Genomic DNA, 26,636 nt, shown 5'->3' with positions numbered 1-26,636 from the left:
TGTTTACTCAATGTAAAGTGCTTTTTACAAATAAAATATATTATTATTATTATTATTATCATTAATTATTTGGTAATCATTTGTATTGTTTTTCCAGAGATGTATCTATTTTCTGATCATTGTATCTATTCTATAAGTCAGTAAAAAATGAGCCATGATGAGTGAAATGTGCATGTTACAAACATATGGAGGTAAAAATAAATAAAAAATGAGAGCGAGGATCTGTCTATCTAACAGGGCTTTGGTCGGGGTAGGGAGCTTAGCACAAAGCCTGCCTTATCCGCGGGCATTACAGTCTCTTAGAAAGGATTTACTTTTTAATTCTTGATTAGATAGAATTTACTCCCGCCGCTGTGCAAGCGAGCGTGGATAACCTGACTCATATGTTTGTTAGTATGTCTGACACACACACACACACATATGACCAACATCCTGTTTAGAGCTTTTAACACATGCAAACATGGAAGCAATCAGGAATTAATCCCTAATTGATTGCTCCATTCATCATCTTGATGAGGACTTTTTTTTTTTTTTGCAGTCTCAGAATGAGCACTAGGAAAGACATCCATTGAGTTCACTCACATATTCTCCTCCTCCTCATCATCATCTCTTTTGCCTGAGTGGCTGACTGAGCTGCCTGCATGGCTGCCTCCCCTCCCTCGCTCGCTCGCTCGCTGGCTGGCTGGCAGTTGCTCCCAAAAGTGGCACCGAGATCTCCAGCTCTGAAACTGTAGCAAAGGACCCGGTAAATGAGAGCTTCTCACTACATGCCCCGTGTTGCATCCATGACTTTGCACACCTGGCTGCTGTACGGGCTTGGATTTATCTCATCACTCTGCTTGACACAAGGTCAGTACGTTTAATTTGAATTTACAGGCTTTTCTGCGCACAAATATTACACAAAACAAAAGTTGTACAGGTAACCGTGTCATTTTTTCCCCCAAAATGCTTGCAAAAGTGTATTTTTGTAGGGGCCATTTGTCACTGCAAAGCTGATTTATGATCATACACTTTCACTTTCTATAGAACAGCCTTTGCCTCACATGTAATTGACCCAGGGGCTCCAAATCCATGCCAAATATCTATTGTTGCCATCCTGAATTTCCCCATAGAGTCATAGCAATTGACTTGTCTGCACAGGCTTTGCTGTAACCTTTCACTTTCACTTTCACTTGGGGAGGGCAAAACAACAATTAGAAACAAGAGAGAGCGAAACAACGGCGTTGCTGCATTGTTTGCTCTTCAAAAAAACAACAACTCCAGGGACCTGGCCACGGCGTGTTCATCAATAAGGCAAAGTCCATTAAATGGCGGTAATGAGATGAGGCAGCGAATTGCAAGAACAACGTCGTTTAAAAGGAGATTACTCAAGGGCACGGGTTTGGAATTATATAATGTGCAGAAACAAAATGATATTTGCATGACTAAATAAATAATCCAGAATATTGAAATTGATTTTTTTTTTGTATTGTAAAAAAGAGTGGTAGAGGATTAGTTTGTTTTCTGTTGGTGGTGAATTGTAGCTATGCAACAAGCTTAACACCATGAAAGAACATTCTAGAGAGCAGGATATCACTATTGGGGTCATATTGTAAATATGTCATGTACTATAATAGTTTAAAGCTCATTAAAATCTGAATGTATTCATAAAATATACATTAAGTAATTAAATTGTGAAGTATCATTTGAAAACATTGTACTAGACCTGAGGTGTCAAACTCATTTTGAATCGGGGGCCACACGGAGAAAAATCTGCTCCCAAGTGGGCCGGATTGGAAAAATCACGGCACGATAACTTAAAAGTAAAGACAATAATAATAATAATAATAATAATAATAATAGATTGTATTTGTAAAAAGCACTTTACATTGAGTAAACAACCTCAAAGTGCTACAGTGTATTAAAAAAATAAATAAATAAAATGATAATATAAATAAATAAAAATAAAAACTAGAACAGCCTAATAGCTAGAACTAGTATGCATTTATCTAAAAAAAAGGCTTTCATAACAAGAAGGGTTTTTAAGCCTTTTTTAAAAGCATCCACTGTCTGTGGTGCCCTCAGGTGGTCAGGGAGAGCGTTCTACAGACTGGGAGCGGCGAAGCAGAAAGCCCGGTCTCCCATTGTTCGTAGCTTTGTCCAACTTCAGATTGTTTTCTCGGTTTAAAAATAGAACAAGCAAGTTTTTTTTTAATATGTAGCATAATCTACAATCTACAGAGATACAAAGAATTGCTATTGCGACATCTAGTGGACACATTTAGAACAGCAGTTTCTTTCATTCAAAAATAGAACAAGCACATTCTGAAATGTACAAAAATCATAATGTTGTTGTTGTTTTTTTACACTTACATGTTGCGGTTAATAGTATTCTACCTTATTTGTCGTTATTTATACTTTCTGAATACATTATGTGATAATGTTCATCAGTCAACTCATTGGTGTTAATTTTCAACCCATCAAAATATCAAAATAATATCAAAATCAAATTACAAGATGTTATTTATGTAGTTTGCTCATTTTCCTTGACTGGTGCACTAACGTCATGTGTTTTTTTTTTAAATATAAATATGTAGCATAATTTACAATCTACAAAGATACAAAGAATTGCTATTGCAACATCTAGTGGACACATTTAGAACAGCAGTTTCTTTCATTCAAAAATAGAACAAGCTCATTCTGAAAATGTGCAAATCATAATGTTGTTGGGGTTTTTTACACTTACATGTTGCGGTTAATAGTATTCTATCTTTATTTGTCTGTATTTATACTTTCTGAATACATTATGTGATAATGTTCATCAGTCAACTCATTGGTGTTCATTTTCAATCTATCAGGAATAATAAAATAATATCAAAATAAAATTACAGGATGTTCTTTATGTAGTTTGCTCATTTTCCTTGACTGGTGCACGTTATGTGGTTGTTGTTTTTTTACATATGTAGCATAATCTACATAAATACAAAGAATTGCTATTGCGACATCTAGTGAAGACATTTAGAACAGCAGTTTCTTTCATTCAAAAATTTCGTCTCATTTTCATACTTAGCAAACTCATCCAGCGGGCCAGATAAAACCTGTTCGCGGACCTGATCCGGCCCACGGGCCGTACATTTGACACCCCTGTACTAGACCAATGTATTTTGTGATTAATGACCAATGTATATATTGCATCACTGTTTTAGTTATTTAATGAACATTGTATTTTTTCCATGACTGATTTACTTGTTTTAATGAAAATCTAATAATTAATGATTATTTCATACACTTCAGGACCAATTTATATATTTCACAACCAATTAACTTACTTGATAGTCATTTTATCAATTTCATAAGAGTAATTAATTTTCTATTTTTGATCATTCATTACATGACTGATTTATTTTTGTCACGACAGGGTTCAATCAATCAAACAAATTTTATTCATATAGCCCTAAATCACGAGCGTCTCAAAGGGCTGCACAAGCCACAACGACATCCGGTTATCTATTTTGTGACCAAATTAATTGTTTTTTTATTAATATAACATTTTATTTTGTGATACATATATTTATGTACCAAATTAATAATGCTGTGATAGATGTATTTGTTGACTAATTAACTGATTTATTGAAATGCACTTTGATTTAATGATAATTTTATTTATTTCATAACTGAATCATGTATTTTGTGACCAATCGACCATGACGATTAATTAATTTAATATTTGATTGATTTATTTCATAACCGATTAATATACTTGATCATTTTATTCATTTCATGGGCAATATTTATTTACCAATCATGTTATTTATTTAATAACAATTTCATTTATTGCAATTACCTGACTGATTTCGTGATTTTTTTTTTTAATTTGCTGACCATTTTATTTATTCTGTGACAGATGTACTTATTGACTAATTAACTGATTTATTGACAAATGTAATGATTTAATTACCATTTTATTTATTACATGACTGGTTTAATAATTTTGTGTCAGATTTATCTATTTTAGGACCAAATTGACTGCTTTTCACTTGACGTTTTATTTCTTTTATGACATACTTATTTATTTACTGACCAATTTATTTATCATGTTATATGTTTTGTTTTACCAACATAATAGATTTATTTACATTTTTATTGATTTCACAACTCCTTTTTTTAGGACCTTTTTGTCTATTTAATGACTGTGTCATGGATTTAACGGGCGATTTGATTTATTTCATGGCTGATTTATGTTTCACACCTGATTAATTTACATGACTATTTTTATTCATTCCATGGCAGATATTTATTCTCAAACCGTTTTTATTAATTTAATGACCATATCATTTATTACATGACTAATTTCTTTATTTTTGAGACAGATGTATATATTTCGGGACCAAAGGATTGATTTGTCTTTTACCGAATTTTTTACATTTTATTTATTTAATGACAGATTTATTTATTTATTGACCATTTTATTAATTTTGTGACAAATCCATGACTATGACATAATGACCAAATTATTTCTATATTTTTTAATTGATTTCTTGATGAACAAACGTGAATCTAAAAGCCGTTTGCCAAGGTGTTTTAGGCTTACTTGACAATTAATATATTATAATACACCATTTTAATTCTGGCAATTAGTGACCCCAACAAATGGACCAGTGGCCCCTTCTGGGTCCCTAAACCAAGTTTGAGAAAACCCTGCTTGAGGTAATAAGAGGCCATATCTCCCGTCCTCATTAGAGAGAATGATTGCACGGGAAAACCATTTGTTTTGGTGATCATGTGTGCAAAACAAGTATGTCAACAGAAAATCCGACTGAGGTAGCACAGCTTTGAGACGTCTTCATAATTAATCAATGTTTGCCAGGAGAGAACCTGCTGCACAGTCACAATAAATTGCATCGGGGGGGGAGTCCAACGTCTCTCCAGTAAGTCCTCATTATGTTGACAAATGCTCATAAGGGGGCAGCTCTCTCAATGTTTCATGAGTGCAGCCAGTGTGCAACATTGCATGCTAATGAATAGTTAAATCGGTTTGTTTGCCGCATGTAAATGACCGTCATTTACATGCGGCAAACGCTAAGTCCTTTTCATTTCCGCCACTCTGATGACTTATTAGTGCTGGTACTTGCAGTGGAACCCGTAGATTGCTGCTAAAATGGTACAAAGTAAACACAGCGTTTTCATTAGTACACACTGTATTTACGTGCTTTCATACATACAATATGCAACTTTTATTTATTTTTTGCACTACGACGTTACAGTGGTTTGCATCAGTCTAACGTTACCCATCAGTGTAAGTTAGTGGTTAACTTCTTTTTACACCTGTGAAACAAACTAATGACGACATGCATCTGAGGCGCATTTTCTTTTATTTTTACTACTCATAATCAAGATAGTGTTTTCTTTGTTTTGATATCAAAGTGGTTTGCTTCATTCTTAAGTTATCCGCTAGTATTTTAACTTCTTTATACACTTGTGAGATAATCAAGAACACGCATGATGTGTATCTAAAACACAACTTTTATTTTACCGTATTTTTCGGACTATAAATCACAGTTTTTTTTATAGTTTGGCCGGGGGTGCGATTTATATTCTGGAGCGATTTATGTGTGAAATTATTAACACATTACCGTAAAATATCAAATAATGTTATTTAGTTCATTCATGTAAGAGACTAGAAGTATAAGATTTCATGGGATTTAGTGATTAGGAGTGACAGATTGTTTGGTAAACGTATAGCATGTTCTATATGTTATAGTTATTTGAATGACTCTTACCATAATATGTTACGTTAACATACCAGGCACGTTCTCAGTTGGTTATTTATGCGTCATATAACGTACACTTATTCAGTCTGTTGTTCACTATTCTTTATTTATTTTAAATTGCCTTTCAAATGTCTACTCTTGGTGTTGGCTTTTATCAATAAATTTCCCGAAAAAATGCGACTTATACTCCAGTGCGACTTATATATGTTTTTTTCCTTCTTTATTATGCATTTTCGGCCGGTGCGATTTATACTCCGGAGCGATTTATCATCCGAAAAATACGGTACTCTTTTTCTTTCGTTAAGATAGTATCTAACGAGTGTTTTGTTGTTTTAGTATTACAGTGTGCCTTTGCTTCAGTCTAATGTTAGCTACAATATTAACGGCTGGCTAGCTAGCCAGCAAGTTTGTTGACGTTTTGAACAACCTTAGTGGTTAACTTTTTTTAAATTTGTTACACGAGCCAATAAAATAACTATTATTTTTATTAAGGTAGTGTTTAAAGATTATTTTCATATGTGTTTGCTTTAACATCTAAAGGCTTAGTGGCCACATGCGTGCACAGCACCTTTTAGCTCTTATTTCAAAAATTGTGTACACTACTGAATTGGGGGTCTTATGCCGACATATGGACACTTATACTGCCATCTGGTGGTGTCAGCAGGGTATAACATACAAGTGTAAAAATAAAAATGTGCATCAAGTACACGTTTGTGCACTTATGGACTAAGTACATCATATTAAAAGATGATTTTTAGTTTTTATTCTAATTAGGGTCTAATAAGCCCAAATAGCAAAGATAAATAAAAAAAAAGCATGTAAACAAACAGCTTGGGCCTTAAGAGGTGAATTCAGGCCTGGGTAATTATTTTGACTCGGGGGCCAAATTTAGAGAAAAAAATGTGTATGGGGGCCGGTATATCTATTTTTAGGAACACTAATACAAGACCTCACAATAATGTCTGATTGAATGCTAAAAACGTTACGTCAGACCGCCTTAAAAAAACGGAATGGAATTTTACGGTTTTTTTTACTGAATGAGATACCCAGAATGTAAATGAAAATAAAGAATGTGGGATTTACAATATTAACTATGAAGGATAAAACACTGAATATTGACAACATATGAACGTCACACCCCCTCTCGATCGACATATTTTACAATCAAGCGAAACGCAACAAAAATGCAACAAACACAGCGAAAAATGAACACAAAGGCAAACCTACAATGTGATATATCACTAAACTTTAGAACTTTGTTGTAAAAATCTCCTTCCACGTCTGTCCCTGACACCTGCATTTCAGGCTGGCCGCTCTGGAAACACTCTGTGGAAACGCTCCCCACCCACACTGCTTGGTGCCTCGTCTGAGCTGCTGTGATTACCATAGTAACTAATTAGATTACCACAGTAACTAATTAGATTACCATAGTAACTAGTATATCATGCAAAAGCACAGATTCCAATCATTGAAATTAGAGATGTCCGATAATATCGGACTGCCGATATTATCGGCCGATAATTGCTTTAAAATGTCATTTCGGAAATTATCAGTATCGGTTTCAAAAAGTTAAATTTATGACTTATTAAAACGCCGCTTTGTACACGGACATGGGGAGAAGTACAGAGCGTGCCGGCCCAATCACATAATATCTACGGCTTTTCACACACACAAGTGAATGCAACGCATACTTGGTCAACAGCCATACAGGTCACACTGAGGGTGACCGTATAAACAACTTTAACACTGTTACAAATATGCGCCACACTGTGAACCCACACCAAACAAGAATGACAAACACATTTCGGGAGAACATCCGCACCGTAACACAACATAAACACAACAGAACAAATACCCAGAACCCCCTGCGGCACTAACTCTTCCGGGACGCTACAATATACACCCCCCGCTACCTCCCCAACCCCACCCACCTCAACCTCCTCATGCTCTCTCAGGGAGAGCATGTCCCAAATTCCAAGCTGCTGTTTTGAGGCATGTTAAAAAAAAATAATGCACTTTGTGACTTCAATAATAAATATGGCAGTGCCATTTTTTTCCATAACTTGAGTTGATTTATTTTGGAAAACCTTGTTACATTGTTTAATGCATCCAGTGGGGCATCACAACAAAATTAGGCATAATAATGTGTTAATTCCACGACTGTATATATCGGTATCGGTTGATATCGGAATCGGTAATTAAGAGTTGAACAATATCAGAATATCGGATATCGGCAAAAAAAGCCATTATCGGACATCTCTAGCTTCAAGTTTATTGGCTTTGTAAAAACACAGATAAAGTCCAAGTTCATTGTGCTCTTCATGGTGTTTTTAAAACTGCATCATTTTTTTTCCTCAGAATTGTCAACTAACTTGAAGTGTTTCGGCAAGAGGATTAGTTGTAATGTGTACGTTTGAAGAATGTGCTTGTTCTATTTTTGGCCAAAGTAAAAGTGGGAATAGATTCTCTTCCACACTGCAAAAACTGAAATCTAAGTAAGATTAAATATCTCAAGTAAGGGTGATATTTGCTTATTTTCTGTCTGATAAGATAATTCTTCTCACTAAGCAGATTTTATGTTAGAGTGTTTTACTTGTTTTAAGGGTTTTGGTCCTAAATGATCTCAGTAAGATATTACAGCTTGTTGCTGAGATTTGATGACCTATATTGAGTAAAACATGCTTGAAACTAGAATATCAAGTGTTGCAAAGCTGTGTCATCAACACTCACAAGTATAAAACTACTTTTTTAAAGTAATAATTTCTTATTTCAAGCATTAAATAAAAAATCATGATTTTGACACAATTGTGTCTCATAATTAAAACGGATGACAGCTAAATGGAATTTGCTGTTTTATTTTCAATGAAACAATAGAAAATACGTACTCATATAGTAGTACAGTTGGCACAGTACAGTAAACTGACTATTTAAACATTTAACATTTGACATTTCAAACAGCAATAGTTCATGCACATTCAGATAAATTCTTCAAAATTACAATTTAAAAAATTTTTGGCCGGGGGCCGGGCTGTATATATGCGCACTAATTGACTGAAAGAGCAAGCACTTGGCGCGATGATGTCATGTTATCGATGGAAAAATGCATTTTTAGACAATATGATTTTCCTGAGCGGCTAGGAGACCCCGAGAGTAACAAGCGGTTGCCTTGTTGCCTTTCCATTAAGAACAATAAATTAGTTTTTAGTAGGGATGTCCGATAATATCGGCCTGCCGATATTATCGGCCGATAAATGCGTTAAAATGTAATATCGGAAATTATCGGTATCGTTTTTTTTATTATCTGTATTGTTTTTTTTTTGTTTTTTTTAAATTATTAAATCAACATAAAAAACACAAGATACACTTACAATTAGTGCACCAACCCAAAAAACCTCCCTCCCCTCATTTCTTTCTGTTATCAATATTCTGGTTCCTACATTATATATCAATATATATCAATACAGTCTGCAAGGGATACAGTCCGTAAGCACACATGATTGTGCGTGCTGCTGGTCCACTAATAGTACTAACCTTTAACAGTTAATTTTACTCATTTTCCTTAATTACTAGTTTCTATGTAACTGTTTTTATATTGTTTTACTTTCTTTTTTATTCAAGAAAATGTTTTTAATTTAGTTATCTTATTTTTTTTATTTTTTTTTAAAGTACCTTATCTTCACCATACATGGGTGTCCAAATTAGGCATAATAATGTGTTAATTCCACGACTGCATATATCGGTTGATATCGGTATCGGTTGATATCGGTATCGGTAATTAAAGAGTTGGACAATATCGGAATATCGGGTATCGGCAAAAAGCCATTATCGGACATCCCTAGTTTTTAGTATAAGTTTGCTGGTTTCAAGAAATGTAATGCCGAGCGCATATCAGTATGTCAAGATAATGGCACTAGCATTTACTTCATTTAAGAATATTTTTCAACATATTGAGCAAAGAGGTCTCATTTTTTCTTTCTACCAAGAAAATTGCACTTGTTATTAGTGAGAATATACTTATTTTAAGGTATTTTTGGGTTCATTGAAGTTAGCTAATTTTACTTGTTTTGGAAAGTCTTGATAAGCCAAATTTTCTTGTTCTATTGGCAGATAATTTTGCTTAGTTCAAATAAAATACCCCTATTTTTTATTTTTTTTCCTTGTTTTTGACCACTGACTTTTTGCAGTGCATGCGGGGGCTCCTGAGCTAAAATGAGTTGAAGACCCCTGATCTAAATCATTGTCTGGATTTAGGACTTTTTTACTACTGTTTGATTACTTGATGGTTAATTTCCCCCAGAGTCAATCAAAGAATTGCAGGTAGATGCTTGCAGCATTTATCACCTAAATGTTTTGCTTTAGTTGCTGCGGTGGCCTTACATTGATTCCAGCAGATTTCTAAAAGTGATTTTTGTAAGAGCATTTGCAGCCGGATTAGTTTGCTCCTGAAAGCTCCATCCGAGCTTGAGCTATTTAGCAGAGGCCGGGCAGCGAGAGGCTGGTGTTCTCCACGGTGCCGCCAACACAAACAACACGGCCCACAAAACCAACAACACCCCGGCAGCAGATAAAGAAAGTGGATTGGTTTCAGCCCAAAGTGGATCTTCCATCTTGTGTGTGCAGGATTTGGCGGGTCGGTCACAGGTGTGCGATAGGTCTGAATTCACACACACAATCCCTTTTTATAAGCCGCCGGTACAGTTTGGGGCCAGGCTTTTCCGCACTGAATAGAAAAATAACCTGGGTAATTCCTGAAAGATATCTACAGTTCCCTCGCCGGAGTTTTTTAAATTTTATTTTATTTCTTTGAAAGTGCGGTTTTGGGCTAATATTGAGAAGGAGGATCTGAGGAGGAAGCCCGTATGGTCGCCTTCAGGGTGTGCAGGCAGCTAAGAGGCAGGGCTTTAGAATGAGTCAGGAAAGAGACGATCACGGGCGCGTCTTTAATGGTTGTCACTCAAGATGAGGCGTGAATAGGGAAACAACCCTGAAGACTTTTGGCTTTTTAGATTATCTTCTTCTTCTGAAATACCGCACAAAATACTGCTTTTATTTAAGTGCCTTACTGGAGGCACATTCACAGTACATAATCACCCCTTCATTACCCGGGATCATGTTGGTAATAAGAAAAGTCTACTTTATAGCTCATTTCCAGTCTTCCCGTTATTTCTGTTATGTAAGGTGGCGGTTGTTATTAATAACTGGCGGGAGGAGCAATCGCATTCATTTTACAACAACGTCAGTGTTGCATGTGCCCCAGCACGAGCAAACGAACATACCGTATTTCCTTGAATTGGCGCCGGGAATATGGTATTCGCATGCCTCGAATTACAGCCGGGTCAAACTTGTTTCACAAAATAATTAGCGCATGCTTGGCACTTCCGCCGGGTCAAATGTGAGTCATTAAATGACTCCCGCCTCCTGGTGGTAGAGGGCGCTAGTGATCATTCTTGCGACTGCTGGTACTGCAGAAGACCGGTGGAGCAGAAGAAGACAACCGACAGCAAGAGTGCGCAGCCATTGTTTGCTTGGACTTTTACCATTGAGGATTACATATCTAAAATAAAACAGTTTCCTAAACTGGACTTTCAATCGAAGCAGGAGGTAATACTTAAAAGGAAGATCTCCATCGAGACAGAGAGACTTTTAAAACTGAAGAAAGATAAGGAAGACTTCTATATCGATGCTTTTCTTCAAAAGGAGCTGGCATGGACTCATTTATACCTAAAGGTAAGACAATAATAACGTTTTTTTTTATCAAATGTGCTTTTCATGATAAGGTAAGCGCCGGAGTGAGAAGAGGTTTTAAAATAATTAGCGCATGCTTGGCCATCCCGCAGGCTTCTGGTAAGCGCAGGAGTGACAGGAGGTTTTAAATTAATTAGCGTCCCTGCGGCTATTCAAGGAAATACGGTACTTTGGGCTTCAACTTTGTGGATTATTTTGAGTCTTTTTGTTCATTTCTATAGTGCAAAGTGGCGGTTTTCATGAATAACTAGCAAGAGGAGCGATCACATTAGCTATATGATATGGGCGTTGGGCACTTAGAGTGCATTCGGAAAGTATATACATCGCTTCTCTTCTTCCACATTTTGTTATGTTGTAGCCTTATTCCAAAAATTCATATTTGTTCCCAAAATTCTACAGACAATACCCCATAATGACAATGTGGATTTTTTTTTTTTAAATACATATATATGTATATGTATTTATATAACATAACATTTTTATATACTATTATTATTATTATTATTATTATTATTAAACATACAGTAAGTAATAAGAGGGGTGGGAGTACATAAGTTTTACTTCTTCTCACTCCTTTTCGGATATGTTTACATTAATGTTTATTTTCATTTCTTGTTTCTTTTTGCTTTTTATTATTACTATTATTATTATTATTATTATTATTGTTTTTGTTATGCATTCTTGAATGGCTTTATTGCTGTTTTTCTGCAAAATTTGTTTGTTTTTGTTTTGTCTACATATTCGAAATAAACATGAAAACAAAAAACAAAACAAAAATGTGAGCTGTGAATATTTATGAACACTTGTGTTTATGTGATTTTTTTATAGTTTTATTTTTAATAAATTTGCAAATTTATACAGAAAAACATGTTCACATTGCCATTATGGGGTATTGTAGAATTTTGAGGACAAAAATGAATGTATTCCATTTTGGAATAGGGCTGTAACATAACAAAATGTGGAAAAAGTGAAGCGCTGTGAATACTTTCTGGATTCACTGTTTTTGATTGATTGATTGAAATTTTTATTAGTAGATTGCATATTCCGTACAATTGACCACTAAATGGTAACACCCGAATAAGTTTTTCAACGTTAATCACTTCATGTGTGTGCCAGTTATGCAAGCAAGCCCAAATATAGCAAACTTTTCTTTGGTGGATTATATTTAATGCTTTAATTCATTTCTATACAGTAAGGTGACGGTTATCATTAATAACTGTTAGGCAATGCGATCACATTAATTATATAGTTCCACATGTCCGTGTGCTCTCTTTGTTCAATGCAAGAAACTAGAAAAATAATGCGATCGCTCCACCCACCAGTTTTGTAAATGTTAAAAATGTCGGGATTTTGACTAAATGTCAAAAAGTCTGGAGTTTTTCTGTCACTTATTTAGGGTACCAGCAGTTGGAGGGGGAAAAAGTCGGGATTTTTTTTAAGTGTCAAAAAGTCAGGATGTTTTCATGTTTTCTAAGTGTCACTTATTTAGGGTACCAGCAGTTGGAGGAGGAAAAAGTATTTTTGGCACTTTTGACACTTTCCCCTCCAACTGCTGGTACCCTAAATAAGTGACACTTAAAAATAAAAAAAACTTCTTTCCCCTCCAACTGCTGGTACCCTAAATAAGTGACCCTTAGAAAACATGAAAACATCCCGACTTTTTGACACTTACAAAAAAATCCCGACTTCTTTCCCCTCCAACTGCTGGTACCCTAAATAAGTGACACTTGTAAAAAATCCTGACTTCTTTCCCCTCCAGCTGCTGGTACCCTAAAAAAGTGACACTTAGAAAACATGAAAACATCCTGACTTTTTGACACTTATAAAAAACTCCCGACTTTTTTCCCCTCCAACTGCTGGTACCCTAAAAAAGTGACACTTAGAAAACATGAAAACATCCTGACTTTTTGACACTTATAAAAAACTCCCGACTTTTTTCCCCTCCAACTGCTGGTACCCTAAAAAAGTGACACTTAGAAAACATGAAAACATCCTGACTTTTTGACACTTATAAAAAACTCCCGACTTTTTTCCCCTCCAACTGCTGGTACCCTAAAAAAGTGACACTTAGAAAACATGAAAACATCCCGACTTTTTGACACTTAGAAAAAAATCCCGACATTTTTACCTCCAGCTGCTGGTACCCTAAAAAAGTGACACTTAGAAAAAACCCTGACTTTTTCCTCCTCCAACTGCTGGTACCCTAAGTGATACTTGTAAAAAATCCCAATTTTTTTCCCTCCAGCTGCTGGTACCCGAAAAAAGTGACACTTAGAAAACATGAAAACATCCCGACTTTTTGACACTTAGAAAACATCCCGACTTTTTTCCCTCCAGCTGCTGGTACCCTAAATAAGTGACACTTAGAAAACATGAAAACATCCTGACTTTTTGACACTTAGAAAAATATACCAACATTTTTCCCTCCAACTGCTGGTACCCTAAGTGACACTTGTAAAAAATCCAAAAAAAATTCCCTCCAGCTGCTGGTACCCTAAAAAAGTGACACTTAGAAAACATGAAAACATCCCAATTTTTTTCCCTCCAGCTGCTGGAACCCTAAAAAGTGACACTTAGAAAAAACAACAACTTTTTCCTCCTCCAACTGCAGGTACCCTAAGTGACACTTGTTAAAAAATCCCAAATGTTTTCCCTCCAGCTGCTTGTACCCTAAAAAAGTGACACTTAGAAAAAAACAAAAACTTTTTCCTCCTCCAACTGCTGGTACCCTAAAAAAGTGACACTTAGAAAACATGAAAACATCCCGACTTTTTGACACTTGGAAAAAAATCCAGACTTTTTTTCCTCCAACTGCTGGTACCCTAAGTGACACTTGTAAAAAAAATCCCAAAATGTTTCCCTCCAGCTGCTGGTACCCTAAAAAAGTGACACTTAGAAAAAAACAAAAACTTTTTCCTCCTCCAACTGCTGGTACCCTAAAAAAGTGACACTTAGAAAACATGAAAACATCCCGACTTTTTGACACTTAGAAAACATCCCGACTTTTTTCCCTCCAGCTGCTAGTACCCTAAATAAGTGACACTTAGAAAAAGAGAAAAAAACTTTTTCCTCCTCCAACTGCTGGTACCCTAAGTGACACTTGTAAAAAATCCCAAATTTTTCCCCTCCAGCTGCTGGTACCCTAAAAAAGTGACACTTAGAAAACATGAAAACATCCCGACTTTTTGACACTTAGAAAAAAAATCCCGACTTTTTTCCCTCCAACTGCTGGTACCCTAAATAAGTGACAGAAAAAATTCCGACTTTGTGACACTTAGAAAAAATCCCTCAATTTATGACATTTAGAAAACCGGCGGGTGGAGCGATCGCATTATTTTTCTAGTTTCTTGCATTGAACATAGTCTACCAAGTCAAATTCCTTGTGTGCTAAACATACTTGGCTAATCAATATGATTCTGATTAATTATACAACACGTCCATGTTGCATATGGTCCTGCATGAGCAAGTGAGCCCGCTGTGGGCTTTGCCTCTGTGGATTACTTTTAGTTCTTTTGTTCATTTGTGTAGTCAAAGGTGACGGCTGTCATTGATAACTGGCGGGAGGAGCAATCGCATTAATTATACAACATGTCCGTGTTGCATGTGCCCCAGCATGAGCAAACGAGCGTACTTTGGGCTTCACCTTTGTAGATTATTTTGAGTCTTTTTGTTCATTTTTATAGTGCGAAGTGGCGGTTTTCATTAATAACTGGCAAGAGGAGCGATCACATAAACTCTACAGCATGTCTGTGTTGCATGTGCTCCTGCATGAACAAGCGAATGCATTGTGGGCTTTGTGAATTATTTTGAGTCTTTTTGTTCATTTCTATAGCGCAAGGTGACAATTATTATAAATAACTTGCGGGTGGCACGCTCGCATTAATTATACAACACGCCTATGTTGCATGTGCTCCTGCATGAGCAGGTGCCTTTGTGGATTATTGTTAGTCCTTTTGTTCATTTCTATAGTGTAGGGTGACGGTTATCATTAATAACTGGCACGGAGCGCGATCGCATTAATTATACAACACGTCAATGTAGCAAGGGCTCCTGCATGAGCAAGAGACCGTACAGTGGAGTTTTTCTTTGTGGATATTTTTTCAGTCATTTTGTTTAATTCTATAGTGCAAGGTGGCTGTTATCAATCATGACTAAGGGGGCGGAGCAATCACATTAACTATACAAAACGTCCATGCTGCATATGCTCCTGCATGACCAAGTGAGCATTCTGTGGGCTTTGCCTTTGTGGGTTATTTTGAGTCCTTATTTTAATTTGATATTTTGCAAGGTTACTGTTATCATCTGGCGGGATAACAATCAAATCATTAATACGGCATGTCTATGTTGCCTATGCTCCTCTGTGAGCAAGGGATCTTAGCCTTGGTGGATTATTTTGAGTCCTTTGTTCGTTTCAATAGTGCAAGGTGACGGTTTATGCTAATAACTGGCAGGCAGCGCGACCGCATTCATTATGCAACACGTCCATGTAGCATGTACTCCTGCATGAGCAAGCGATTGTACAGTGGGTTTCACATTTGAGGATTATTTTGAGTCCTTTTGTTCATTTCGATAGTGAAAGGTGACTTTTCTCAATAACTCGCAGGCGGAGCGATCGCATTAATTATACAACGTGTCCATGTTGCATGTGCTCCTGCATGAGCAAGCTACTGTACAGTGGGGTTTACCTACGCATGTGAATGTACTGTGGGCTTTGTGGATTATTTTGAGTCCTTTTGTTCATTTCGATAGCACGAGGTGAGAGTTATCATTAATAACTGACTGGAAGAGCGATCGCATTAATCACACAACACGTCCAGGTTGCACATGCTCCTGTATACACAAGTGAATGTACTGTGGGATTTGTGGATTATTTTAAGTCCTTTTGTTCATTTCGATAGTGAAAGGTGACTTTTCTCAATAACTGGCAGGAGGAGCAATTGCATTAATTATAAAATGTGTCCTTGTTGCATGTGCTCCTGCATGAGCAATCTACCGTACAGTGGGGTTTACCTACGCATGTGAATGTACTGTGGGCTTTGTGGATTATTTTGAGTCCTTTTGTTCATTTCGATAGCACGAGGTGAGAGTTATCATTAATAACTGACTGGAAGAACGATCGCATTAATCACACAACACGTCCAGGTTGCACATGCTCCTGTATACACAAGTGAATGTACTGTGGGATTTGTGGATTATTTTGAGTCCTTTTGTTCATTTCAATAGCACAAGGTGAGAGTTATCATTAATAACTGACAGCCACAGCGATCACATTAATGATACAACACGTCCATGTCGCATGTGCTCCTGCATGAGCAAGCGACCGTATATTGGTTTCACTTTTGAGGATTATTTTGAGTCATTTTGTTGATTTCGATAGCACAAGGTGAGAGTTATCATTAATAACTGACTGGAAGAGACTGACATCCGCAGCGATCGCATTAATTATACAACGTGTCCATGTTGCATGTGCTCCTGCATGAGCAAGCTACCATACAGTGGGTTTTACTTTGTGGATTATTTTGAGTCATTTTGTTCATTTCTAAAGTGCAAGGTGATCGTTAACATTAATAACTGACTAGAGGAGCAATCGCATTAATCACAAAACACGTCCATGTTGCACATGCTCCTGCATCTGTAAGTGAATATACTGTGGAATTTGTGGATTATTTTGAGTCTTTTTGTTCATTTCGATAGCACAAGTTGAGAGTTATCATTAATAACTGACAGCCGCCGCAATCACATTAATGATACAACACGTCCATGTTGCATGTGCTCCTGCATGAGCAAGCTACCGTACAGTGGGTTTTACTTTGTGGATTATTTTGAGTCATTTTGTTCATTTCTAAAGTGCAAGGTGACAGTTAACATTAATAACTGACTTGAGGAGCAATCGCATTAATCCCACAACACGTCCATGCTGCACGTGCTCCTGCATACGCAAGTGAATGTACTGTGGAATTTGTGGATTATTTTGAGTCTTTTTGTTCATTTCGATAGCACAAGGTGAGAGTTATCATTAATAACTGAAAGCCGCAGCGATCACATTAATGATACAACACGTCCATGTTGCATGTGCTCCTGCATGAGCAAATGGGTTTCACATTTGAGGATTATTTTGAGTCATTTTGTTGATTTTGATAGCACAAGGTGAGAGTTATCATTAATAACTGACTGGAAGAGACTGACAGCCGCAGCGATCGCATTAATTATACAATGTGTCCATGTTGCATGTGCATGTGCAAGCTACCGTACAGTGGGTTTTACTTTGTGGATTATTTGGAGTCATTTTGTTCATTTCTAAAGTGCAAGGTGACAGTTAACATTAATAACTGACTTGAGGAGCAATCGCATTAATCACACAACACGTCAATGTTGCACGTGCTCCTGCATACCCAAGTGAATGTATTGTAGACTTTGTGGATTAGTTTGAGTCCTTTTGTTCATTTCTGTAGCGCAAGGCGACAGTTATTATTAACTGGCGGGCACCCCAGTTATTTTGCAATTCAACCAGTACTCTGTATTCAATGTAAAAACACATTATATCACATTCGAACAAAACATCTGGTGAGGCAAACTTTAATGAGATTTTACATAAAAATTACGAGTTTAAATTAAAAACTAACGGTAAAATTTCAAATTGACAGACTTTTTTATAAGATTGCTTCATGGATATAATACACCATAATTTAGGCCGACCATATTCTGAAATCCCAAAAAGAGGACACATATATGCGTGCCAAGGCAGGCAGCACGCCAATGTATAGGTGAAAATTTGCCAATGATACTCGAACTTGCTTTATAAATAATATATTTATTCAAATAAAGCATTTTTGCTCCTCTGTTGACAGCAGTGTTGGTGCTAGAAATGTTTTTAAATGGGGTCCCACAGTAAATTTTTGGGGTCCCACTTTTTTGTAAGCGTTTTGAAAAAAAATTATAAACGTATGCATTATCCTGTTATATCTCACATTTTATATTGTGTTTTGGAAAAAGGTTGTCTTAAACATTACTTAATTCATTAAAAAAATCATAAAAAAACAAAACAAATGTGTATACATATGTAAATGTATTCAGTTATAGACATTCATTCACTTTCTTCTTTCCTTCATGGATCTAAACTTTACCGCTGCTGGTAGTTTTTTCTATGTTTTTATTGAATAAGTTGTAGGTGTATTTATTTCAGTATAAAAGTGTAAAAAGTGTTTTGTTTCGGTCATGAAATGATGATAATGGTGTGCCAGGGCATACATACATTTTATATTTAACGCTTAAATGTCTGGAGTCTACATCAACTTCAGATCTGTCCCTCATTTCAAAATGTTTTCGTTTTTATTAGGTTGTTTTTTTGTTTGTTTGTTTTCCGCCCTTTTTTGTCAAACAAAACTATGTTTTTAATGGCAAACACACAAAATATGCAAAATCTTCCACCAAAAATATTTTTCAAAGTGGAATATTTGATGTGAAGTAATGGGAACCTTGAATAGGTCAATAATTCATAATAACATTGATTTTGATTCAATATTATGTTTTGAGCAATGACAGTTTGAAGAAAAAAAAAACAGCTTTGTTTTATTAGTTTACATTGCAACTTTTTCTAAATTACATTTCACCTTTAAGCTTTTTTATTTCACTTTTGTTATGTTTTTGTTTATTTTAATAGTATTTTTAGAATGTGCCGTGGGCCTTTAAAACATTAGCTGTGGGCCGCAAATGGCCTCCGGGGCACACTTTTGACACCCCTGCTATAGATAATAAAAAATTAAATCTGATAAATCTATGGATAAAAAGCAGAGCCTGGCGACGCATGCGCGTTTATCTTAACTCTCTCGCTCTCTCTGCCTCCGCCCCTCCCTCACGAATTCTGCTGCGTGCGCACACCTTCACAATTTGTTTTGTTTTGAACCCCTTCTTAACCCTGAACGTACATTGAAAATACACGCAACCCTAACTCAAAATGACATTTGAGGCATTTAAGAAACTCCGCCCGGACAGCCCCGCAAAAGAGGACGTATGGTCAGTCTACCATAACTACGCTCGAACATAAAGTAAGGTGCCACTTTTCATTAGCTCCATGCTAATTTACATTGGATTTGTGAATTAAATTCCACTTCAAAAATTGGCCTCCTCATTTCCCAAACCTTTACTGAGTGTTGTTAAAAGGAAAGGCCATGTAACACTTTGGTAAAAATGCCCCTGTTGTTTTGCGCTAAAACACGGTTGAATTTTTTTGTATTATTTCCTACTACGTTAGCATGCAGTCAACAGTTGTCGGTACTTTTGACCAGTACTGCGCACATACTCTGTCCCGATGCGGTATTTGTAACTTTATATATTTCATCACAAAGTTTAAATAAGTACAGGCCACAAAAGGTATTATGATAATCTTCTCTCTGTGTGACAATGAAATAATTATATAACCTAAACGCATCCCACGGTCATGGAGGGTTCAACTTATAACAGACTTGACACCCGTCTCGTTAAAGTGTGCTCCTGCAGCAATAAAAACTGTATTATGATTATTACTATTGCCTGTGAGAGCATCACCTCAATGTCATGCCGCTCTTTTGTCTCGTGCAGTGGAGGGTCTGCAGTGCTATGGCTGCAACATCATCCAGGGCCAGCGCTACGTGGACGTGGGCTGCTCCAACCCGGAGGTGCTCACCTGCACCCACTCACACAAGGGCTTCAAGCACCGCTTCTGCATCAAGACAGAGAGCAGTGAGTAGATCACTCCTAACAAGCACAATGACTAGAAGCAAAGCAGGTCCAGGACGCACAATACGTGACGGAGTGTGCTGGGGGCCTTGTGATTTCGCCTTGTCCCCGCTTCGTCTGCGTGTTGTCATCTTATCTTCCTTGAGGTCCTTGAAGTCTGCTTTGTCTGTGTGCCGTCATTTTTGTTTTCTTCGTTGAGATCGTTGAAGTCCTTGGCTGTTAGCGGGCTAAAACAAAGATAACATCTGTGGCTGAGGTCACCCCTCAGACAAGAAGTTTTGTCCTTGCATAGATTAGAAAAGTCTATTTTGCAGTGGACTTTAAGCATACTAAAGTTAGTATGATAATATATACATAGTTATTCTAACACAAGTAGCTAGGCAGACAGGAAAAAGGCGCAAAAGTCTGTCATTTTCCACAGTCTCCGTTTTGTCGAAGGGTTTCGTTTTCTTGCTGCCCACAGTCTCCTCTTGGATTAAACTGAAGTTTTAACAGTTACAAATCCCAGAAGGTATACTTCACAATCTCCACCTTGTTGTAGTGATCCATTTTCTTGCTGCCCCCAGTCTCCTTTTGAATACAATGGTCTTGCTGCCCTCAGTCTCCTCTTGGATAAGAAGTCTGAACAGCTACAATCCTAGAATGAATTATAGTGTCATCCTCATGTTGTAGTGCTCCCTTTTCTTCTCTTCGATAAAATGTTTGTGTTGCCCACAGTCTCCTTCTGGATAAAATGATGTCCTAACAGCTACAACCGTACAAGGAATTACAGTGTTCTACTCAACAGTCCCTACTTTGCTGCAGTGTGCCGTTTTCTTGCTGACCTCAATCTCCTCTTGAATGAAATGTTCTTGCAACCACAATCAGAGAAATAATTACAGTTACCACTTTGCAACAGTGCTTCTTTTTTTCTGCCCTCAGTCTCCCCTAGGGTAAAATTAAGTCTTAAGAGCTACAAGCCTCTGCTTGAATTAAAGTGTCATCTTCCACAGTCTCCGTTTTGTCGAAGGGCTTCGTTTTCTTGCTGCCCGCAGTCTCCTCTTGGATTAAACTGAAGTATTAACAGTTACAAATGCAGTGATCCATTTTCTTGCTGCCCCCAGTCTCCTTTTGAATAAAATGTTCTTGCTGCCCTCAGTCTCCTCTTGGAGACGAAGTCTGAACAGCTACAATCCTTAAATGAATTACAGTGTCATCTTCCACAGTCTCCATTTTGTTTAAGGGTTTTTTTTTTGTTTGTTTTTTTGCTGTCCGCAGTCTCCTCTGGGATAAAAATAAGTCATAATAGCTACAAATACAGAATGAATCACCGTTTTATAGTCCACAGTCTCCAATTTTTTGTAGTACTCCATTTTCTTGCCACCCCAGTCTCATCTTGGATAAAATTAAGTCATAACAGTTACAAATCCCAAAAGGAATTACAGGGTTGTATACCACAATCTCCACCTTGTTGTAGTGATCCATTTTCTTGCTGCCCCCAGCCTCCTTTTGAATAAAATGTTCTGGCTGCCCTCAGTCTCCTCTTGATTAAGAAGAAGTCTGAACAGCTACAATCCTTAAAGGAATTACAGTGTCGATTTCCAGTCTCCATTTTGTTTAAGCTTTTTTTTTTTTTTTTGCTGTCCGCAGTCTCCTCTTGGATAAAAATAAGTCATAACAGCTACAAACACAGAAAAATCACAGTGTTATAGTCCACAGTCTTCACTTTGTTGTAGTGCTCCATTTCTTGCCACCCCAGTCTCCTTTTGAATAAAATGTTCTTACTGCCCTCAGTCTCCTCTTGGTTAAGAAGAAGTCTGAACAGCTACAATCCGTAAAGGAATTATAGTGTAAATTTCCACAGTCTCCATTTTGTTATTAAGTTATAACAGTTACAAATCCCAAAAGGAATTACAGTGTTGTATTCCACAATCTCCACCTTGTTGTAGTGATCCATTTTCTTGCTGACCCTAGTCTCCTTTTGAATAAAATGTTCTTGCTGCCCTCAGTCTCCTCGTGGATAAAATGAAGTCTTATCAGCCATAACCCTAGTAGCAATTACAGTGCAGTTCTCCACAGTCTCCATTTTGTTTAAGTGCTTCGTTTTCTTGTTGCCCTCTGTCTCCTCCTGGATAAAATTAAGTCATAACTGCCACAACTCCAGAGGAATTACAGCGTTGTACTCAACAGTCTGCACTTTGCTTCAGTGCTGTTTGATTGTTGCCCGCAGTCTCATCTTGGATAGAAATAGTCTCCAACAGTCATAAGCCTAGAGCAGGGGTCACCAACCTTTTTGAAAGCAAGAGCTACTTCTTAGGTAGTGATTAATGCGAAGGGCTACCAGTTTGATACACACTTAAATAAATTGCCAGAAATAGCTAATTTGCTCAATTTACCTTTAACGTTATTATTAATAATTAATGATATTTACACTTAATTGAACGGTTTAAAAGAGGAGAAAACACGAAAAAAAATCAATTTCGACTCTTTAAAATTCAAAATTCAACCGAAAAAAAGAAGAGAAAAACTTAAAAAAAAGAATTTATGGAACATCATTAGAAATTTTTCCTGATTAAGATTAATTTTAGAATTTTGATGACATGTTTTAAATAGGTTAAAATCCAATCTACACTTTGTTAGAATATATAACAAATTGGACCAAGCTATATTTCTAACAAAGACAAATCATTATTTCTTCTAGAATTTCCAGAACAAAATTTTTAAAAGAAATTCAAAAGACTTTGAAGTAAGATTTAAATTTGATTTTACAGATTTTCTAGATTTGACAGAATAATTTTTTTGAATTTTAATCATAATAAGTTTGAAGAAATATTTCACAAATATTCTTTGTCGAAAAAACAGAAGCTAAAATGAAGAATTAAATTTAAATGTATTTATTATTCTTTACAATAAAAAAATACTTGAACATTGATTTAAATTGTCAGGAAAGAAGAGGAAGGAATTTAAAAGGTAAAAAGGTATATGTGTTTAAAAATCCTAAAATCATTTTTAAGGTTGTATTTTTTCTCTAAAATTGTCTTTCTGAAAGTTATAAGAAGCAAAGTAAAAAAATTAATGAATTTATTTAAACAAGTGAAGACCAAGTCTTTAAAATATTTGCTTGGATTTTCAAATTCTATTTGAGTTTTGTCTCTCTTAGAATTAAAAATGTCGGGCAAAGCGAGACCAGCTTGTAGTAAATAAATAAAATTTAAAAAATAGAGGCAGCTCATTGGTAAGTGCTGCTATTTGAGCTATTTTTAGAACAGGCCAGCGGGCTACTCATCTGGTCCTTACGGGCCCGCGGACACCACGTTGGTGACCCCTGGCCTAGAGGAAGTAATGTCCAGAGACGCTAGTTGTTCTCCGTTGTTATTGGTGTGTGAAAGCGATTAATTACAGTTCTTTGCTTTTTCTGCCCTCAGTCTCCCCTTGAGGAAAATTAAGTCTTAACAGCTACAAAGCCTCTGCTTTGCTGCAGTGCTCCATTTTCTTGCTGGCCTCAGTCTTTTCTTGAATAAAATGTTTTTGGAACCACAATCAAATAAATCATTACAGTTACCACTTTGCTACAGTTCTTCTTTTTTTTCCTGCCCTCAGTCTCCTCTTGGGTAAAACTAAGTCTTAACAGCTACACGCCTCTGCTTTGCTGCAGTGCTTCATTTTTTTTTTTTGCTGCGCTCAGTCTTCTTTTAAATCCCACTTTCTTGCTGCCCTCAGTCTCCTCGTGGATATAATTAATTCTTATCAGCCACAACCCTAGAAGCAATTACAGTGCAGTTCTCCACAGTCTCCATTTTGTTTAAGTGCTTTGTTTTCTTGTTGCCCTCTGTCTCCTCCTGGATAAAATTAAGTCATAACTGCCACAAGTACAGGGGAATTAATGCGTTGTACTCAACAGTCTGCGCTTTGCTTCAGTGCTGTTTTCTTACTGCCCTCAGTCTCGTCTTGGATAGAAATAGTCTCCAACAGTCATAAGCCTAGAGGAGGTAATGTCCAGAGACGCTAGTTGTTCTCCGTTGTTATTGGTGTGTGAAAGCGATTAATTACAGTTTTTCGCTTTTTCTGCCCTCAGTCTCGCCTTGAGTAAAATTAAGTCTTAACAGCTACAAAGCCTCTGCTTTGCTGCAGTGCTCCATTTTCTTGCTGGCCTCAGTCTTTTCTTGAATAAAATGTTTTTGGAACCACAATCAAATAAATCATTACAGTTACCACTTTGCTACAGTTCTTCTTTTTTTTCCTGCCCTCAGTCTCCTCTTGGGTAAAATTAAGTCTTAACAGCTACACACTTCTGCTTTGCTGCAGTGCTTCATTTTTTTTTTTTGCTGCGCTCAGTCTTCTTTTAAATCCCACTTTCTTGCTGCCCTCAGTCTCCTCGTGGATATAATTAATTCTTATCAGCCACAACCCTAGAAGCAATTACAGTGCAGTTCTCCACAGTCTCCATTTTGTTTAAGTGCTTTGTTTTCTTGTTGCCCTCTGTCTCCTCCTGGATAAAATTAAGTCATAACTGCCACAAGTACAGGGGAATTAATGCGTTGTACTCAACAGTCTGCGCTTTGCTTCAGTGCTGTTTTCTTACTGCCCTCAGTCTCGTCTTGGATAGAAATAGTCTCCAACAGTCATAAGCCTAGAGGAGGTAATGTCCAGAGACGCTAGTTGTTCTCCGTTGTTATTGGTGTGTGAAAGCGATTAATTACAGTTTTTCGCTTTTTCTGCCCTCAGTCTCGCCTTGAGTAAAATTAAGTCTTAACAGCTACAAAGCCTCTGCTTTGCTGCAGTGCTCCATTTTCTTGCTGGCCTCAGTCTTTTCTTGAATAAAATGTTTTTGGAACCACAATCAAATAAATCATTACAGTTACCACTTTGTTACAGTTCTTCTTTTTTTTCCTGCCCTCAGTCTCCTCTTGGGTAAAATTAAGTTTTAACAGCTACACACTTCTGCTTTGCTGCAGTGCTTCATTTTTTTGCTGCACTCAGTCTTCTTTTAAATACAAATTTCTTGCTGCCATCAGTCTCCTCGTGGATAAAATTAATTCTTATCAGCCACAACCCTAGAAGCAATTACAGTGTCATTCTCCACAGTCTCCATTTTGTTTAAGTGCTTTGTTTTCTTGTTGCCCTCTGTCTCCTCCTGGATAAAATTAAGTCATAACTGCCGCAAGTACAGGGGAATTAATGCGTTGTACTCAACAGTCTGCGCTTTGCTTCAGTGCTGTTTTCTTACTGCCCGCAGTCTCATCTTGGATAGAAATAGTCTCCAACAGTCATAAGCCTAGAGGAGGTAATGTCCAGAGACGCTTGTTGTTCTCCGTTGTTGTTAGTGTGTGAAAGCGATTGATTACAGTTTTTCGCTTTTTCTGCCCTCAGTCTCCCCTTGAGTAAAACTAAGTCTTAACAGCTACAAAGCCTCTGCTTTGCTGCAGTGCTCCATTTTCTTGCTGGCCTCAGTCTCTTCTTGAATAAAATGTTATTGCAACCACAATCAAATAAATCATTACAGTTACCACTTTGCTACAGTTCTTCTTTTTTTCTGCCCTCAGTCTCCTCTTGGGTAAAATTAAGTTTTAACAGCTACACACTTCTGCTTTGCTGCAGTGCTTGATTTTTTGCTGCACTCAGTCTTCTTTTAAATCCAACTTTCTTGCTGCCCTCAGTCTCCTCGTGGATAAAATTAATTCTTATCAGCCACAACCCTAGTAACAATTACAGTGTCATTCTCCACAGTCTCCATTTTGTTTAAGTGTTTTGTTTTCTTGTTGCCCTCTGTCTCCTCCTGGATAAAATTAAGTCATAACTGCCACAAGTACAGGGGAATTAATGCGTTGTACTCAACAGTCTGCGCTTTGCTTCAGTGCTGTTTTCTTACTGCCCGCAGTCTCATCTTGGATAGAAATAGTCTCCAACAGTCATAAGCCTAAAGGAGGTAATGTCCAGAGACGCTTGTTGTTCTCCGTTGTTGTTAGTGTGTGAAAGCGATTAATTACAGTTTTTCGCTTTTTCTGCCCTCAGTCTCTTGTTGAATAAAATGTTCTTGCAACCACAATCAAATAAAAAATTACAGTTACCATTTTGCTACAGTTCCTCTTTTTTTCTGCCCTCAGTCTCCTCTTGGGTAAAATTAAGTCTTAACAGCTACACGCCTCTGCTTTGCTGCAGTGCTTCATTTTATTTATTTTTGCTGCACTCAGTCTTCTTTTAAATACAACTTTCTTGCTGCCGTCAGTCTCCTCTTGGATAAAATGAAGTCTTATCAGCCACAACCCTAATAGCAATTACGGTGTCATTCTCCACAGTCTCCATTTAGTTTTAGTGCTTAGTTTTCTTGTTGCCCTCTGTCACCTCCTGGATAAAATTAAGGGGAATTACAGCATTGTACTCATTGGCACTCAGCATCAACGGTTGGAATTGGAGGTTAAATCACCAAAAATGATTCCCGGGCGCGGC

The 26,636-nt window shown here is 36.9% G+C and overlaps 1 protein-coding gene across 1 annotated transcript in view; it reads left to right on the top strand.

Annotated features, from left to right (window-relative positions):
* The first annotated feature begins 690 nt into the window (after positions 1–690).
* LOC133638835 (uncharacterized) overlaps positions 691–26,636 on the top strand; it is a 31,825-nt gene continuing 5,879 nt past the window's right edge. Inside the window, exons 1-2 of the mRNA XM_062031819.1 lie at positions 691–849; positions 20,073–20,213. Coding sequence (XP_061887803.1) covers positions 750–849; positions 20,073–20,213 — 241 coding nt within the window. The 5' untranslated portion in view covers positions 691–749. The remainder of the gene's footprint in view (positions 850–20,072; positions 20,214–26,636) is intronic.

This window comes from Entelurus aequoreus, linkage group LG21 (assembly GCF_033978785.1).
Source record: "Entelurus aequoreus isolate RoL-2023_Sb linkage group LG21, RoL_Eaeq_v1.1, whole genome shotgun sequence".
NCBI lineage: Eukaryota > Metazoa > Chordata > Actinopteri > Syngnathiformes > Syngnathidae > Entelurus > Entelurus aequoreus.
This window is presented reverse-complemented; position numbering and strand designations above follow the sequence as displayed.